This window comes from Euleptes europaea, chromosome 4 (genome assembly GCF_029931775.1).
Source record: "Euleptes europaea isolate rEulEur1 chromosome 4, rEulEur1.hap1, whole genome shotgun sequence".
Classification (NCBI taxonomy): domain Eukaryota; kingdom Metazoa; phylum Chordata; class Lepidosauria; order Squamata; family Sphaerodactylidae; genus Euleptes; species Euleptes europaea.
In genome coordinates, this window is record NC_079315.1 from 121,007,791 (window position 1) to 121,023,735 (window position 15,945).

Here is a 15,945-nt window from a genome sequence, read left to right on the forward strand (position 1 = left end):
GCATAGAAGAGGGCAACTGAGATGATCAAGGGGTTGTAATACCTTTCCACTGCCTTAAAACTCTTGGTGGGTACCAGAAAAGGTTTTGGCGGGTGCCATGGCACCCCCTGGCACCACGTTGGAGACCCCTCCCTTAGAGTCTGCCCTCCAAAGTAGCCATTTGCTTGAGGGGAACCAATCCCTGTCATTCCAGGAGATCTCCAGGCCCCACCTTGTGGTTGGTAAAACTACCCCTCCCCCCCAGAAAAACCCCTCTCCTATTCTGCATTGAGAATGGAGAGTTTAAAATATCTTCCTCGGTGCCCTGCGCAACTCCCGTTTGCTACCTGCACACCTCGCCCTGAACTTCAGGGGCTGGGGGGCCATTTCAGTCTAACCCTACACTGCAGGGGTTCAGGCCCTCCTCGGCAGGGAGCTACTCATCTGGCCCCAGAGGTCAGCTGTCTGGCATTTGGCACTACAGAAAGAGAGGCAGATTTCCCAATGTGTCCCTGACTTGTGTTGTAATAAGACGCCACAACAGTATTGGTAAGTTAAAACATCAGTAGAACAACCCTCTATTTATATAACTGACAAAGTTTCATGTTTTGAAATGGGGATTTTTTAAATCCAAGAGGCTTCTAGCCAGAGAGCCATTCCCAGGGGCGAAAGTTGACTCCTACTAATAAAACAGCCTTTGAAATGAATTGGACACCTTGCATCCAATCCATTTGTATACATCCCTGGAAGTTCCTTGACAGTTTGTACAGCTGGGGGCTGTGAAGGGTCAGCCTCAGCCTCCAGGTGGGACTGGGGGATCCCCTGGAATTACACCTCATCTCCAGACTACAGAGATCAGCTCCCCTGCAGGGGGAAAAATGGATGCTTTGGAGGGTAGGCCCTATGGCATCGTCCCCCACTGAGGTCCCTGTCTGCCCCAGGCTCCATCCCCAAATCTCCAGGAGTTTCCCAACCTGCAGCTGGCAACCCTACCCCGCCGGTAGCTAGGGAGGACCTGGCAACTTTAGGTCAGCCTAGAATATCCAGGAAAAATCAGGAGCTGCCCTTGGCAGACTTCGCACGTTCATCGTTAACGCTTGCTAAAATTTCTTCACAAGTGAGTTGGGATATTCTGCTTGGATGGGGGTGCCACAGATGCAGTGGCTGCAGGGAAGAAGGAAGCCACGGCGGTGATGGAAAGAACCAGAGCTGCGACGGATTCTGTTTGAAGCGTGCCTGTTGAGGGTTTGGGTTTCAGCAGTGGTTCCCAAAGTGGGCAGTACTACCCCCTGGGGGTGGGTGGGATTACCTAGGGGCAAGGGGGCAGCAGGGGGCGCTAAAGGTAGGCCCCTTCAACTATGTTGTTCACTAATTTACAATATATCAAGCTATGGCGCCAACCTGGCAAAGCTGGTGGAAACTATCAGAATTTTCCCCCAGACTTTGAAGAGCTGGTACCATTGGATCAAGTTCATCAGTTTTGTTGAATAAATTTCAATTTAAAAGTTTTAATTTGATTTTGAATAGATGAGCAATTAATTGTTACTGTTTTGAAATTTTACTGTTATTATCTTCTTTAGTGAGTCATGCAAACTCTTATTTTGAATAATGCTTTTTATAGGATAGGATAGGGGGCACTGGGGTTGAGTTTGTGGAACCAAGGGGGGCAGTGGCCCGAAAAGTTTGGGAACCACTGTGTTAAAGTCTGAATCTGTGGTGGGATAATGTTTCTCATAAAACACTGAATGGTTTTAGAATATCTGTTTGAAAATGGTGACTTGATCCTGGAAATCGGTATCTGTCCTTTAGACATAGGCTAAAGAATGGAGACTATTGAATGCAGACTTATTCGCATGAGGAATAAAAAGTGAGCCATGCTAATCTGACAGAAATCAACAGGCAGGGTTGCCGACTCTGGGTCGGGAAATTCCTTGAGATTTGGGGGTGGAGCCTAGGGAAGGCAGGGTCTGGGGGAGGGACCTCAGCAGGGTGCAGACCCCACCCTCCAAAGCAGCCATTTTCTCCAGGGAAACTGACTTTGGTTGTTTGGAGATCAGTTGTATTTCCAGAAGATCTCCAGGCCCCATCTACAGGCTGGCAACCCCATCAATGGGTGGAGTTCTGGCTGGAGTCTTTGGTTTGTAACATGTTCCAGTTCCCGTGCAAAAAGAGTGCCTGTAAGCAAATGGGCATTTAGGCATTTGATTATAACTTTTGGTGTATCTCCAAAGCAGCTGTTAAGTAGTAACAGCCTTATCATTATCAGTCAGCAGATAGATTAAGTGGTAGTCATGAGAACATACAGTGTGAAATTTGTAATGTATTATTGAACACTTCCATCCATTGCAACAAAGTCTGGACTTCAGGAAAAACTGGCTTTTGAAACGGGATCTTTGAGAGCTGAAACACTGGTATTGCCATTATACAAAGTGTGAAATTCATATTAAAAAATGCCTTTTAATTCTGGCTTTTGCTCTCTGAGATGACGGATATCTTGGGAGCTTTAATAAGAATCAGAGGTTCTGGTTTCACTCTTTCTGGGCTCATATGTGGGGGCAGAGAGGAGAGAGTCCCTTGATCAACGTATTTGTTCTCTAAGTCCTGAAACTGCAGGAACCGCAACTCCCATGCCGAAAACGGTCTCTGTCCCTCCTGAACCAAACCCTCCTTTCTTCTGCCCTAGAACGTCGTTCCAGAGGAACAAGAGGAACAAGAGGAACAGGCTCTGCCTCGACCCCGGATGGTTCAAGAACGGAAGCTCACCAACCAGTTCAACTTCAGCGAGAGAGCGTCTCAGACGTACAACAACCCTGTCCGGGTAGGCTGTTGCTACTGTCCCTGTGGTTGTCCAAAGCCCCTCTTTTTTTTTATTTACATTTTTATTTTTTCAAACATCACACACGTAACATCAACACATGTACCCACAATACAATAAACACTCCGTATTCGTGTGCGTGGCTGCATGTCTTAAAAAAATAAAAGAAATATGCATATCTAAAGCAAAATCATAACAATGCTATATTCTATAACATTGTATCCCCCCTCAAACAGAATTAATCATATTGCACTTCATAATTAATGCTAGAATAATTCCACCTACCTTAACTACTATAAGTTCTAGCCAGAAATTAATTATACATGTATAACCAAAGCCCCTCTTTTGTGGGTCTGTGCAGAGCAAGTGAGCATCTCTCTGCGCTCCCCATTAAGCACGTGAGGGCAAAGGAGGCGGATTGGCCAGTGTGGTGTAGTGGTTAAGAGCGGTGGTTTGGAGCGGTGGACTCTAATCTGGAGAACCGGGTTTGATTCCCCACTCCTTCCCATGAAGCTAGTTGGGTGACCTTTGGCTAGTCACACTCTCTTAGCTCCTCCTACCTCACAGGGTGTTAGTTGTGGGGAGGGGAAAGGAAGGTGATTGTAAGCCGGTTTGATTCTGCCTTAAGTGGTAGAGAAAGTCGGCATATAAAAAACAACTGTTTTTCTTCTTCTGCTGCTTTCGCCAACGAGGGGACAAAGAACGCGGCTCGTTGCCTGTGAAGTTTGCAGTGTTCTGAAAATCCATCCAGATGGTGAAACTACAGCAGCTGTGATATGCTGGGGTGGGGGGATGTTTGTCATAGTTGCTCACTGATGTTCTCTGCAGGCCCTTGGCACAAATTCCCGCATTTCCCTCTACCTAGGATTGCCAGATGTCAAGGTCTGTCCTCAATGGTTTGGAACTGAGCTGCTTGTCAGACTGCAAGGAGTGCTGAGGCAGTTCAGAGCTGAAGATATTCTGCTGTTCTGCTCGGCAACGGGGGCACTTCCTTTGCCGGTGTCTGATAATCAGCAGGAGCGAGGGCAAAGATTTCCTGTAATCTTTCCACATCAAGAAACGACGTAGGGCAGGGATCCCAACGCGGTTCCCGTAGGGCGCCTTGATGACCGCCAACACATTTCTTGGCACCCAGCAAGTATTTTTTAGAAAATGGGAGGGACCAGGTGGGGCTTTGGCTCAGCGAGGCTTCCGATTGGCCACGGGAAATTTGATTGGCTGTGCAGATGATTAAAAACCTTGCAATGGCGGCAGCTGCCACCACAGCCCAAGGATCTTCACTGTGTAACTGTCGGTGAACTCTGGCAGTAGGGTTGCCAGGTCCCTCTTCACCACCGGCGGGAGGTTTGATCAGATCCATGACCACTCAGATTGGTCTGTAAATCACATGCAAAGAAGAAGAGTTGATTTTTATACGCCGACTTTCTCTGCCACTTAAGGGAGAATCAAACCGGCTTACAATCCCCTTCCCTTAAAACGCCAGGGTGGATTAATCCTATAGAAGCATTTATGAAAAGGGGAACACAGCTTAATCTGGATATAGGTAATTATAGGGATATTATTGAGTATTGTAGTGACACTTGGACTCTTAAAACAAGAGAAGAACTCAAGGTTGGAGATTGGTTTATGTATTATAAATTAAAGGATATATTTAATAAAGATAAATTAATAGGATTTAATAGAAATAAATCGAAATTGGAATTAATATTAAACATGGGAAACAAAGGTCAGATAGCAAAGATGTATAAATTTATTATTGAAACAAATTTAGAGCAAGAGAGGATAAAACCAGTTATGATAAAATGGATGAGAGATTTGGGGTATAATATTAATTTTGAGGTTTGGGAAAGATTTTGGAAAATAGAATTTAAATTCACAACCACCAATGAAATAAGAGAGAATTTATATAAGATGTTTTATAGATGGTATATTACACCAGAGATGGTTAGTAAATTTAAAGGGGAAAATTCTGATTTGTGCTGAAAATGTGGAATGGAAAAAGGAACTTTTATCCATGCCTGGTGGGTTTGTAAAAAATTTTTAAAAAGTTTTGGAGAAAGGTAATAAGGGAGACTAATAACTTGATTAATACTAAAATAAATATAGATCCAGCTTTTTGTTTATTAGGAATCCCTAGAGATAATTTGAATAGGAATGATAGAGTCATATGTCAATATAGTTTTGCAACAGCAAGGATTATTACTGCAAAATCCTGGAAGCTAGTAAATAGACCTCTAATTAAGGACTGGAGAAAAAAATTATGGTTTTATATGCGTATGGCTAAATTAACAGATTCCCCACATGGGAAAGATGTGGAAGAATTTAAAACTATGTGGTCAAAAGCCTTCGCATACTGGGATAAGCTGGCAAAAATGAATTTCATTAATATAGTGAACGAGTTGTAGATTCAATTTTTGATAATTCAGATTAATGCTAAAATAATGTATTAATAAACTTTTTAGACACTTCTCCAGAAGTTCAACACGGTGGTGGGAGGGATTAAGGGCTCACTGGTGGAGGGTGGGGGGAATAAAATGGGTAAGATAAATATAATAAGAATGTAATGATTGTATTTTGGGTTTTTTTTTAAAAAAGTATATATATATATGTGTATATATATATATATATATATATATATATATATATATATATATATATATATATAATTCTTTTTATGTAGTTTTCTAAATTGTTATACTTTTTTGTTGTTTGTTTTATTTTGTTTGAAAATATAATAAAAACTTTAAAAAAAAACCAAAAAAAAGAATCCCCTTCCCTTCCTCTCCCCACAACAGACACCCTGTGGGGTAGGTGGGGCTGACAGAGTGTGACTGGCCCAAGTTCACCCAACTGGTTTCATGTGGAGAAGTGGGGAATCAAACCCAGTTCTCCAGATCAGACTACACCGCTCCAAACCACTGCTCTTAACCCCTACACCAACTGGCTCCTGGAAAGGTACAGCATGACTTCATTTATCCAAAGAAGGGAAAGGGCTTCTTTGCAGGGCCAGCAGGATTTAACATCATGCTGTTTTCCACTCTTTCTTCCAGGACAGAGCATGCCAGATGGAGCCGCCACCCAGAGCCACCTTCTCTGCTCTTGCTAATCAGGTAAACGCTCATCCATTATATTGTCGAAGGCTTTCACGGTCAGAGTTCATTGGTTCTTGTAGGTTATCCTGGCTGTGTAACCATGGTCTTGGTAAAATACCAAGACCACGGTTACACAGCCCGGATAACCTACAAGAACCAATTCTCATCCATTAGTTATTGATTTAAAGCATTTTAATACTTTTTTGTTAAAATTTTTGCAACTTGCTTGCAGAAAAATAAAATTCTGAATTAAGTACATTTATAAAATGGAGTCAACAATACAAAAAGTCAATTGGAGACTAAAGCAGATGGAACAAAAAAAGAAGAAGGCAAAAATAACATATTAAATGCTGCAGAAGCCCACACCATTCATCAGGACAAAACCCAAGAACATGACAGAAAAAGAACACAGACTCAGCTGTCAGAGCTGCTCCAATTTAAGATCGCCTAACATGAACAAAAAGCCAAAACAAAAAACAAAAAACAAGGATGCCTCAACCCTCGTCCTAAAGGCCAGGAGGGATAGCCCCCAAGTGCAACTCCTGGAGGAGGGAGATTTTCACCCTCGGTGCCACCACTAAGAAGGTCCTGTCATCTGTGGCCACTTGCAAAATCTCTACCCCCAGCTGGTTGCCCTTTTTCCAGAATTAAAACCCCCCAAATGTTTTAGTCTTTCCTTGCAGGGAAGGTGTCCCAACCAGTGATTGTTTTGGTTGCCCTTTCCAACCACATGTTGGAAAGGGGAGAGGCTGTGGCTCAGTGGTAGAGCACCTGTTTGGCATGTAGAAGGTCCCAGGTTCAATCCCCGGCATCTCCAGTTAATGGGACTAGGCAAGAAGGTGATATGAAAGACCTCTCCCCTGGAAAGCCGCGGCCAGTCTGTGTAGACAATACTGACTTGGAAGAACCAAGGGTCTGACTCAGTAGAAGGCAGCTTCATGTGTTCATGTGTTTAGGGAACCCCCTGCCTCCAGAGCCGACGAAAATGGAAGGCAGAGTTTGGTGTCATCAGCATGGTTGATGACAACTACGCCCCAAATCTCCTGATGAGTTTTGATCATCTGAGTTAATACCAGCCTGTTCAATGGCCAGTAGATCCCATCTCGACATGTCCCTTGGCGCCTGTGCTCAGTGATCAATGGTCTGTAAGGATCGCAGAGTCGACCCCAGAGTCTCCAAGGGCCTGAAATGTTCACGGTTGCGTTCTCATCCACCCAACATGAATGACCCACTTCCTTTGCATCCCCTGATTCACGTACTCCAGTATGATTGAAATGAGGGCATTTGCAACTGGGAGAACACGTGACAGCGAGCAGGGGGAACCACGAAGGCCCGTCTTTCTGGCTGCTGTGAATGAAAACACATCTGTGGAAGGCAGTGGAACAAAACCGATCTGCAGCATTTCCCTGACATATCCCAGAATTTCCTCCACGTTCCGGAAACAACAGCACCATCAGGATAAGCTCCCTTTACAACTGAAATGCTGAGATGGAATCAGTCCAGTTTTGTGCTCGTTGTTCCCTAACAATTGAATCGGTCTATTTTCCTGTGTGGTCCCCAGCGACAATTGTTCTAGTTAGTAATGATTTGTGTGTTGTGGTCTATACGCAAGAATACACAAGGCAAGCCGCAAATTCAGCAGCCCTCCTGGGTAGGAGGCCGAGGAAGGAGAGAAAAGGGGGATCTGTATTGCATCCAAATTATCCCTTAAAGGGAGGCTTGAGTATGTAATTGGGAATACAGAAACAAACACAGATTTCAGTTTAACTAGCGGGGTTCTCTTTGGGCCCTTTGTTACCCTGGCATGCTCTGAGAGATTCGGGGGAGTGACTTGTTAACATTATCAGAACGTATCTGAGGTTTTAGAAGCAGGATAGAATTTTGCCTCCCTTGTGACATTCACATGCACTTAGATTTCACTTTTCCTTCTTTCTTTTCTATCCCTTTCCAGCCCTTCAGTGAGATCATTTGGGACAGCGACAGGGAGTCTCTTGATCTGTGCCTTGCTGTTTCTTGTGCTGAGCTGTTTTCACCATGATGGGGCAGCTTTGCAACCCCCACACCCCCACCCAAGGCATTAATCCTCCTCTTCCTCCACTAGGCTGCCCATTAGCTCTTCTTGAGAGCCAGCGTAGTGTAGTGGTTAAGAGTGATGGTTTGGAGCGGTGGACTCTGATCTGGAGAACTGGGTTCGATTTCCCACTCCTCCACATGAGCGGCAGACAATAATCTGGTGAACCGGGTTGGTTTCCCCACTCTTCCACATGAAACCAGCTGGGTGACCTTGGGCTAGTCACAGCTCTCTCAGCCCCACCTACCTCACAGGGTGTCTGCTGCAGGAAGGGGAAGGGAAGGTGATTGTATGTCAGTTTGATTCTACTTTAAGTGGTAGAGAAAGTCGGCATATGAAAACCAGCTCTTCCTCTTCTTATTCCTCCTCCTCTTCCTCCTGACCTGGCCTGTTTGGCAACATGTCCAGGTCAGGTCTGGATCTTTGCCAGGGCAACAGCTAGACCCTGGCCATGTTGGCTTGACTCCCTGTCCGCCTCCCCATCCGTCATCTTCCCTGTGCACTTGCCTACCCTTTCCCGACACCCTTGGTTCTGGTTCGCCTTTGGGTGGACTTCTCAACTCTGATCCTGTCTTTCACCTGGCTACTTCCGCAGGCCCCTCCCGTGGATCTGCTCCACTCAGTTGCTGTGCCAAAACTGCTGGGGCTTACACGGTGTCTTCCCACATGCTTGGATGTCTGCTGTTTCACATGGGCACCCGTAGTGACCAACGTTTTGTTGTGTGTCACTGTCCTTCTGTGCTTTCCTTATGTCTATCCTTGCTGGCTTTTCAGCAGCAGATTGGGTTGAGAGGCTTGACATATGTTTGCCATGTTAAGGTTAAAAGATTGCCAAAACTTATGAGTTGGTACTTTCTAAACTCTCGACTCTTATTGTGAGGTCATGACTAAAACTAGCTGCTTCTTGTCCTTCTCAGTGGGAAATCTATGATGTCTACGTGGAAGAACTCCAGAAACTGGAGAAGTCAAAGGAGAAAGAAAAAAAACAGGCTCCCGTTTCCAAGAAAGAAGACAAGACGAGGGGTCGGAAATTGACTTCTCTGGAATCTCAGGTGCTGTACAGTAGTGTGGGAATACACTGAAAGTTTGCAAGACATTTGGTTTTAGGCCCATGCTCGCTTCAAAGTGCTGGGCCCTGAAGGGTCCAGTGGGCTGTCCTGGGCCTGGGATAGGATTCTGCCTCGCCCGAGAACTTCCTGGATGACTTTGGATCAAATCCCGTTCTCTAGACACTTCTGAATCTGTATCAAAAATTCACCTCTTTTCACCTTTCTCCCTCCCCCGCACAAGACAGGTTCTGCTGGTATAGTCCCATAAGAACATATGAAGAACCCTGCTGGATCAGACCAGCGGTCCATCTAGTCCAGCACTCATCTAACACAGTAGCCAACCAGATCGTCTGGAGGGCCAGCTATAGGGCACAGAGGCTGAGGCCTTCATGAGAGCATCAGAAGAGCCCTGCTGGATCAGACCAGTGGTCCGTCTAGTCCAGGGATGGGGAACCTCAGGCCAGGGGGCCGGATCATTTCCCCTGGTCCTCAAGCCAATTCCTGGTGCTCCAGGGCCCTGCCGCTCGAGCTCTCCCTATTTAGGCTTTCCCCTGGGCACTTAGGGCATTGCTGGCAGGCAGGCAGGCACGTGTGTAAAATTGATGCTGCCTCCCCCCCCCCACCAGGAGATCTACACCTGGTATGGCCCCTGAATGATGTTATAAATGGGCAAATGGCCCTTGGCAGGAAAAAGGTTCCCCACCCCTTGTCTAGTCCATCATCCTGTCTCACACAGTGGCCAACCACTTCCTCTGGAGGGCCAAGAACAGGCTATAGAACATAAAAACATAAGAAAGGCCCTGCTGGATCAGACCAAGGCCCATCAATTCCAGCAATCTGTTCACACAGTGGCCAACCAGGTGCCTCTAGGAAGCCACAAACAAGACTAGTGCAGCAGCACCATCCTGCCTGTGTTCCACCGCACCCAAAATAATAGGTATGCTCCTCTGATACTCGAGAGAATAGGTATGCAGCACGACTAGTATCCATTCTAACTAACAGCCATGAATACCCCTCTCCTCCATGAATATGTCCACTCCCCTCTTAAAGCCCTCCAAGCTGGCAGCCATCACCACATCCTGGGGCAGGGAGTTCCACAATTGAACTATGCGTTGTGTGAAAAAATACTTCCTTTTATCTGTTTTGAATCTCTCACCCTCCAGCTTTAGCAGATGACCCCGTGTTCTAGTATTATGGGAGAGGGAGAAAAGCTTCTTCCTGTCCACTCTCTCCAAACCATGCATAATTTTATAGACGTCTATCATGTCTCCCCTTAGCCGCCTTCTTTCCAAGCTAAACAGCCCTAAGTGTCCTAACCGCTCCCCATAGGACAGTTGCTCTAGTCCCCTAATCATTTTGGTTGCTCTTTTCTGCACCTTCTCAAGCTCTGTAATATCATTTTTAGGTGTGGTGACCAGAACTGTACACAGTACCAGAACTGTACACAGAGGCCGAGGCCTTCCCCTGAAAAAGAACACCAGAAGAGCCCTGCAGGAACAGACCAGTGGTCCATCTAGTCTGGCATCCTTTCTCACACAGTGGCCAACCAGTTCGTCTGGAGGGCCAACAATAGGGCATAGAGGCTGAGGCCTTCATGAGGCCTTCATGAGAACATAAGAAGAGCCCTGCTGGATCAGACCAGCGGTCCATCTAGTCCCCCATCCTGTCTCACACAGTGGCCAACCAGTTCCTCTGGAGGCCCAGCAACAAGGCATAGAAGCCGAGACCATCCTTTCCCTGATGTTCTCTATGTTTCCGTTGCTCTCCCTCTCCCGCCTGTTTCCTCCCACACCCTGCTGCAAACTGTCCCCCTCCTATTTGAGTTTCCTGCAGACAATGCCACCTTCCTCTAGTTCTGCTGGAAGCAGCTGTCCTGATTTGCCACAGCTTACGTTCACCAAAGCAGTCAAGAGCACAAAGGCTGTTTACATGCTTGAACTGGCACCAGGGTTCTTCCAGTGGGCAAGCTGCTCATGCGTCTGCGCTGTGCAGATCCATCCTGCTTATTGGTCACATCAGGTGGGCCTGATCTTTTAGCAGTTGGAATGTTTATGAACATTCGATGACATCAAAACCACTGAAGAAGGAGAGCTTTCGTAGAGGGGGGTAACTCTTTTGTGGCCTATCTATACACTTATTTCAGCCCGTGCCTAAAAAACATGAAAACAACAACTGGGCGCTAACACATTTCGGTGCTATGTTTTAAAGTGCAGAGTTTACAGCAAGATTACAGAAGGCCAAACTTAGCATTCCTCCTTTATTAAATGATGCCTAATTCTCCAGTCTCCCTGAACTGGATGGCCCAGGCTAGCCTGATCTCATAAGATCTCAGAGGCTAAGCAGGGTTGGGCCTGGTTAGTACTTGGATGGGAGACCACCAAGGAAGTCTAGGGTTGCTATGCAGAGGCAGGCAATTGCAAACCCCCTCCGAACATCACTTGCATAGAAAACCCTATAGGGTCACCATAAGTCAGCTGCGACCTGAGGGCACATTCCAACACTGATTCTCCAATCACCTGCAGAATCCTTGAGAGCAGCCACAGGAAAGAGTGTGTGCATGTGCATATTCTAGTCCTAAATGGAAGCATGGAGCCATCAGTCCTGGCTGCCCTGGTGCAAGAACCGCCACCCCCCTGATGCTCCTAGTACCCTGCCCCACAGACTCAGGTTCCTTCACACAACCCACAGTTCAAGTGTGGAACTCCCTACCCCAGGATGTGGTGATGGTTCCCAACTTGGAAGGCTTTAAATGGGGAGTGGACATGTTCATGGAGGATAGGGCCTTGGTCTGATCCAACAGGGCTTTTATGATATTGTTATGTTCTTATATGCCTACTGGGTGTAAAGCTCAGTAGGGCTTGTTTGTGGGAAGCCTTCTTGCATGTAAAGATTGGGCCTCACATCACCATGAGCATCATTGGCTGAGAAATACAAGGCCGCCAGAAACAGATCATTAGAAAGAAGCCGAAATGACACCAAGGGGGGCTTTGTCATCGCTGCCTCTGCGGGCTGCGTTAATTCCCAGAGCAAGCCTGAAATCACTCAGAGAGCCGATGCCTGCCTGCTGCTCATTTTGGCCTCCGAAGGGTTCTCTGCTGTTAATTTCAGAGATGCCATAGCACAGCGTGGGCTCAAATCTGTCTTTGCTGTGGGGGGTACTTGGCAGAGCCGCCTCCTGTTCCAAGAGGTCAGAGTAGGCTTGGGGGAGCGTTTTCCCAGTGATGAAATTTGACAGTGGTGGAGGAAACCAAGGAAATTCAATTGGTCATGTTTTTCTCAATGAATGACAGGGGAATAGAATGTTTACTGGGTAAATGCATTCTGATTTCATAGAATCATAGAATCACAGAGTTGGAAGGGACCACCAGGTTCATCTAGTCCAACCCCCTGCACAATGCAGGACATTCACAACTACCTCCCCCACACACCCCAGTGACCCCTACTCCATGCCCAGAAGATGGCCAAGGTGCCTTCCCTCTCATGATCTGTCTAAGGTCATAGAATCAGCATTGCTGACAGATGGCCATCTATCCTCTTCTTAAAAACCTCCAGGGAAGGAGAGTTCACCGCCTCCTGAGGAAGCCTGTTCCACTGAGGAACCGCTCTAACTGTTAGAAAATTCTTCCTAATGTCTAGACAGAAACTCTTTTGATTGAAAATATTGTCGAAGGTTTTCACGGTCAGAGTTCATTGGTTCTTGTAGGTTATCATGGCTGTGTAACCGTGGTCTTGGTATTTTCTTTCCTGACGTTTCGCCAGCAGCTGTGGCAGGCATCTTCAGAGGAGTAACACTGAAGGACAGTGTCTCTCAGTGTCAAGTGTGTAGGAAGAGTAATATATAGTCAGAAAGGGGTTGGGTTTGAGCTGAATCATTGTCCTGCAAAAAGTATCAAGGTAATGTGCTAATCATTGCCCTGTAAGTATCAAGATAATGTGCTAATGAGGGTGTGGTATGTTAATATGGAACCATTGTATCCTGAAGTGATCTGTTAATGTGTGAAATCCAAAGCTAATCTGCATGGCTATTGTTGACTGTAGTCTTTGTTAGTCTGGAGGTTTTCAGGACAGGAAGCCAAGCCTTATTCATTCTTAAACTCTCTTCTTTTCTGTTATTGTGCTGATGTTTATGAATTTCAATATCTTCTCTGTGCAATCTGACAAAATAGTTGGTAGAATTGTCCAGTCTTTCAGTGTCTTGGAATAAGACCCTGTGTCCTGTTTGGGTCAGTCCATGTTCAGCCACTGCTGATTTCTCAGGCTGGCCAAGTCTGCAGTATCTTTCATGTTCTTTTATCCTTGTTTGTATGCTGTGTTTTGTTGTCCCGATGTAAACTTGACCACAGCTGCAAGGTATACGATATACTCCTGCAGAGGTGAGGGGGTCTCTTTTGTCTTTTGCTGATTGTAGCATTTGTTGTATTTTCTTGATGGGTTTAAACACTGTTTGTAGGTTATGTTTTTTCAAAAGTTTCTCTATCCTATCAGTGACTCCTTTAATAAATGGCAAGAATACCTTTCCTATGGGAGACTGTTTTTCCTGAGTTTTCTGATTTTTGTTTGGTTTAATGGCCCTTCTGATTTCATTCTTGGAATAGCCGTTTGCTAGCAGTGCGTGATTTAGATGATTAGTTTCTTCCTTGAGAAACTGTGGTTCACAGATCCGTCTTGCACGGTCCATTACCTTGATACTTTTTGCAGGACAATGATTCAGCTCAAACCCAACCCCTTTCTGACTATATATTACTCTTCCTACACACTTGACACTGAGAGACACTGCCCTTCAGTGTTACTCCTCTGAAGATGCCTGCCACAGCTGCTGGCGAAACGTCAGGAAAGAAAATACCAAGACCACGGTTACACAGCCCGGATAATCTTTTGATTGAATTTCAACCCGTTGAATAACCCATAATATTCTTGTTAATATTATGTTAATATAACCCATAATATTCTTCTACATTTCCTCGGTATAGTTTTTTTTGTTTATTTGCCTTCCCATTTTACAGGGAACTGAGGGCTGAATTTAGAGTTGCCAACTCTAAATAGGCACCTTAAAATAAAAATATGTTTCTATTCTATCATTTTACCTTCTCCACCCAACCTTGGGCACCCAGCTTTCAGTTTTTGAAGGCTGGGTTTCTTCCCCCTTTTTTTGTTCTGTGATGCAAGAGATCCATCATGAAGACCTGCTTCCCAAGGGAAAGCAATGCAGGGGGAGGGACTCAGTCTAACCCCAGTGTGCTACCTAAGACCCTGCAAAGCCACTGCCAGTCAGAGTTGACAAAGCTGACCTTGATTGACCAACAGCCTGACTCAGATCACGATGGGCAGCCATGTTAGTCTGTCAATAGCAGTACAAAAGAGCAAGATTAACAAAATTTCTGGCAGGGGATGAGCTTTTGTGAAGAAGTGAGCTATGGTTCACAAAACCTTATACCCTGGCAGAAATTTTGTTAGTCTTTAAGGTGCTCCTGGACTCTTGCTTTTTTCTACAGCCAGACTCAGGAGAAGGTAGCTTTGTGTGTTCATTTCCCCAGTCTCAACCCCCTTCTGCAAAGCTATTACTTGGGGAGAGGCTGTCTTTTTCCCCTTGGGGTCTAATAGCCATCCAGGTGGCTAGGACACAGGCAGCTGACCAGTTGTAGACAAGCTGGAACCAGATGTAGACAAGCTGGAATGTGTCCAGAGGAGGGCAACAAAGATGATGAGGGGTCTGGAGACCAAGTCCTATGAGGAAAGGTTGAAGGAGCTGGGTATGTTTAGCCTGGAGAGGAGAAGACTGAGAGGGGATATGATAACCATCTTCAAGTATTTAAAAGGCTGTCATATAAAGGATGGTGCCGAGTTGTTTTCTGTTGCCCCAGAAGGTTGGACCAGAACCAACGGGTTGAAATTAAATCAAAAGAGTTTCCGTCTAGACATTAGGGAGAATTTTCTAACAGAGCGGTTCCTCAGTGGAACAGGCTTCCTTGGGAGGTGGTAAGCTCTCCTTCCCTGGAGGTTTTAAAGAAGCGGTTAGATGGCCATCTGTCAGCAATGCTGATTCTATGACCTTAGGCAGTTCATGAGAGGGAGGGCATCTTCTGAGCATGGAGTAGGGGTCACTGGGTGTGTGTGGGGGAGGTAGTTGTGAATTTCCTGCATTGTGCAGGGGGTTGGACTAGATGATCCTGGTGGTCCCTTCCAACTCTATGATTCAATGATTCTAATATTTTATGAACTTGCATTGATCGTTCCTGGTGCGAGGCTTGTGTTAATTTGGAAGGCTATTATGGCCACTTTTTAAAGCCTTTAAAAGGTTGTCCTCGTTGTATAGTTTGTTTTATAGTGTTTAGGAGTATTATCAACCACCTGGGATCCCATTAATGGAAAACCAGAGCGAAACATTTTCAGAAAATGCAGGCGAGAGATGGCATAGCAGAAAGTTCCTCCAAGTGAAATACTCTTGAGTCCATGAAAATGAATATCTGAGGCAGGAGGTGAAGCAAAATACTTGTCAGCGACATGCAGCTTGGTCCTTAGCAGAGTTACACCCTTGTAAGACCATTGAAGGCAATGGGCTTCGAAGGGTGTGACTCTGCTGGGGACTGCACCATTAGTAGTTCTTTATGGGTAGTGAGTTTTGTACACGGAGGACCATTTATGTCACGAGCCCCCAACACACTCCGAACAGTTGCAAACCTCACAGGGGCAAGTCCAAGGGTACACCAAAAGCCCAGTCCGAGGGTTCAAGCCGAGGTCCAGATAAAGCAAACAGTTACCACAAGGTCAGGAGTGGACAGATCTGTTGCTTCCACACCGCTACGCCTTTTCCAGCTGCTTATAAACTGGATGCCACTCAGGCAGCCACCTGCCAGCCACCTCAGACCTGCTCCTGCAAACACCCTTCCCTGCTGTCCATGCTGGGTTGGTACCGAGCTGCTAGGCGGGCGCTTCGTCTCT

The 15,945-nt window shown here is 45.9% G+C and overlaps 1 protein-coding gene across 1 annotated transcript in view; it reads left to right on the forward strand.

The window, feature by feature from the left end:
- Positions 1–15,945, forward strand: part of DNAI1 (dynein axonemal intermediate chain 1) — a 143,963-nt gene that overhangs the window by 23,748 nt on the left and 104,270 nt on the right. Inside the window, exons 6-8 of the mRNA XM_056849093.1 lie at positions 2,663–2,797; positions 5,845–5,904; positions 8,875–9,009. Coding sequence (XP_056705071.1) covers positions 2,663–2,797; positions 5,845–5,904; positions 8,875–9,009 — 330 coding nt within the window. The remainder of the gene's footprint in view (positions 1–2,662; positions 2,798–5,844; positions 5,905–8,874; positions 9,010–15,945) is intronic.